The 2,958-nt window shown below is 38.5% G+C and overlaps 1 protein-coding gene across 3 annotated transcripts in view; it reads right to left on the bottom strand.

The window, feature by feature from the left end:
- Window positions 1–2,958, bottom strand: part of Fbxo43 (F-box protein 43) — a 13,340-nt gene that overhangs the window by 4,695 nt on the left and 5,687 nt on the right. For all 3 annotated transcript variants that reach the window (XM_010619550.1, XM_010619552.1, XM_010619551.1), the window contains one exon: window positions 1,290–2,757. In XM_010619550.1, the coding sequence (XP_010617852.1) occupies window positions 1,290–2,757 (1,468 nt within the window). The remainder of the gene's footprint in view (window positions 1–1,289; window positions 2,758–2,958) is intronic.

The following is a 2,958-nucleotide window of genomic DNA, read 5'->3' as shown; positions in this document are numbered from 1 at the left end:
GGAAAGTTTTTTTTTTTTTTTTTTTTTTTTTTTTTGTACCAGGGATGGAACTCAGGACCTTGAGCTTGCAAGGCAGGTGATGGAACCACTGAGCTAAATCCCTGCCCCCTACCCTTTTTGGAGAGAATACATTTTGAAACATGACTATCAGTTGCTCCTGCTCAGGAGCACACTAAGATGAAGAAGGGTTTTGGGAGGAATTGCCATACTTAGGCCTGGTGATGCACACCTGTAATCCCAGCTACTCATAAGGCTGCAGCAGGACTGCACACGTGGAGCCAGCCTGGGCAATTTAGTGAGACCCTATCTCAAAATCAAGGGGCTGCAGATCAGTGCGAAAGCCATGAATTCAATGTTTCAAATAGTGGCTATGAAAGCAACCAAACTCTTGACATAGTCCCATTAAGAGGACCTGCACATTCTGGCCCCAGCCACCACCTTCCAGAAACTGGGTTTCACCAGACTTGCCTCTTAGCTTTCTGAGGGTCTTATGTTCTGATAGCCCTGCAATTCCTCCCCATCACCAGCAGGAGGGGTCTTGCAAATCTTCAAATCTCAGCCCCGCCCCCATTCTCCTATATGTCTCACCTAATTTCTTTATGAGTATCTGTGACTTCAAATTCTTTAGTTTCTAATTTCCCAAAAGTACTTAACTGCCTCTTCTGTGTTAACAATAAAAATGGAATAACAAATTCCCTTGGTCTCTAAAAAGAATGAAAGCTAACCAGTATTCTGGAATTCTAGAACTTGGATTAAAGAATTGGATGGTATTTAATATATGTGGTCATTTCTCACTCACCAAAATGCTATTATTTCTGAACAAGTGTCATAACTTTAAGACAATCTGGATCTGACAAAGCATGTGAACTCTTAAATACATTATCAAACAATCTGTGGAATAACCCTTGACATCTTAAAAATGTTAAATTCAACTTTTAAGAACTCTCATTCTGACTGACAGTGATAAGAATTTTATCCAGAAAAAGACTATCATTGCTTCTAAAGTGGGCTTTTAAGCAAGAGGGACTATTTTAGTAAGCTCTATTGGGAAGGACACTTAAAACTCTCCCCCCGCCCGTACTAGACATCAAACTTGCCATGCAGGTGCAGTGCCACTGAGCTAAATCTATGGCCCCAAAACTATTTTTGATATAATGTAAGACAGCCAAAGATAGAAATAATAAGAGAAAATAATGTTTTTAAATGGGACAACCACTGAAGTTATAGAAAAACCTTCCAACTTAAAAAATGATAAAAGTTTTATTTCATAAACAACTTTTATTTCTTACCTGTATAGACTCTCTTCAGTCAAGGAATCTAAAACCATAGTAAGGATATGCTTTAAATTTCTATATTTCAATTCTGATAAGATGTCCAGTTGTTCTATACCCATCTTCTTGCCAATCAGACCAGCAAGCACACACTGCAGTACAGCTATGTTCCCCCCATCCCTTTCATCGAAGAATTCATTGGTATCCTTTCTCTGGAATCTCTTCCTTTTGCTTTTCATAAAGAGTTCATGCACTAATTGCAAGGCTGGGGTCTTTGATAAGTTCTTAAAGCTTAAAGTCAAATTACTACTCTTACTATCAGTGCTCAGCTGACTCTCCAAGATGTCTGAAGCAGCTGCCAGTCTTGTTTCAGAGTTGGGGTGGATGATCTGCTTTTCCTCCTCTGACTCTGACTGTGAGCTTTGCTCCCGAAGAGTGGACAGTCTTCTTGACCTGCCAAGATGCCCTGATTTTCTTATGGTATCTCCCACATTGCGATTCCCTTTATATTTCTGAAGTAGTTCTTGAAAAGAACCCTCCTGATCAGAGAAGGAATCTTCTGACTTATCCAAGCTCAGTGAGTTAAAACCACTGTCTTCGGGAGTGGAAAAATTACCTCTCACCTCAGTTGAAGGAGAAAGTGTTTGACTTGCAGCAAATTTAATGTTTACTACAAAATTACTTACTGGAGTCAGAAATATGTCTTCATCTCTTCTATACGTTGTTCTACTACCAGAGGAGTCCAGAAGTTCAGGATATGTATTTTCATAAACACTTAAACTGCTATCACTAAAGTCATGTGTGATTGAATCTTTAAAATTATTGCCCTGAATTGGAGATATACATTCAACTTCAAATAGGCTACCATCATCTTTGGAATCATCAATTGTGGAAGTCTTGTGTTGAGAAAAATTTAGTCTTAAATTTTGACTGCTAGAAGTCACTTCTTCGGTTTTTACACTGCTAGTAACTAAAGGGCTAAAATTATTTCGCCTTGGAAATCCTGAAGCATTGTTAGAAATACTCTTTTCTAAGTTGAGAGGTTGGCTTATACTACTTTGAGAACTGTTTTGTGATTCAAAATCTTTCTTTAGAAGAGAGAAAGATACATCTAACCTTCTACGTGGTAAAGATTTTTTTCCACCAATTTTGGGAGTTTCACATAGTTCTGGGGTCATATCCTTTTCCTTCCTAGGGAAGACAAATTTCATTGTTTGAACAGGAGACTCTAGGGAATGCATTGAGCCCAGGCCTGAAATTTCAGGGTGTTTGTGAATTAATACTGGGTCCTTTTCTTGCTCTCCAAAAAAATCTTTATTTGTATTATCAAAAGATTTTGACAACTCATGATGGCCACTATCTTCAAAGGAAGATGTGGAACAAAAATCTCTGAGGCTGGGGTACTTGAACTTGACAGGAGAGTTGGCCTCACTTCCTGTTCCAGGGCGGGCTGAATGCCTTTGAGACATCCTCAAACTCTGTGTTTCTGAAAAGTAAAACATTTTATTCATCTTTTGAAATTAGTAGCCCGGTAGCTTTCTCCAAAAAATATTAATTGTTTGAAGTACAAATAATAATGGAAAATTAAGGGAAAAAAAAGGAAAATTAACAATTCTTTAAAAATTATTTTAGGGCCAGGGGTTTAGCTCAGTGGTTCTGCCGCCTGCCATGCAAGCACAAGGCCCTG

Source organism: Fukomys damarensis, unplaced genomic scaffold (assembly GCF_012274545.1).
Source record: "Fukomys damarensis isolate Sample0158 unplaced genomic scaffold, DMR_v1.0_HiC HiC_scaffold_5, whole genome shotgun sequence".
NCBI classification, from domain to species: Eukaryota; Metazoa; Chordata; class Mammalia; order Rodentia; family Bathyergidae; genus Fukomys; species Fukomys damarensis.
This window is presented reverse-complemented; position numbering and strand designations above follow the sequence as displayed.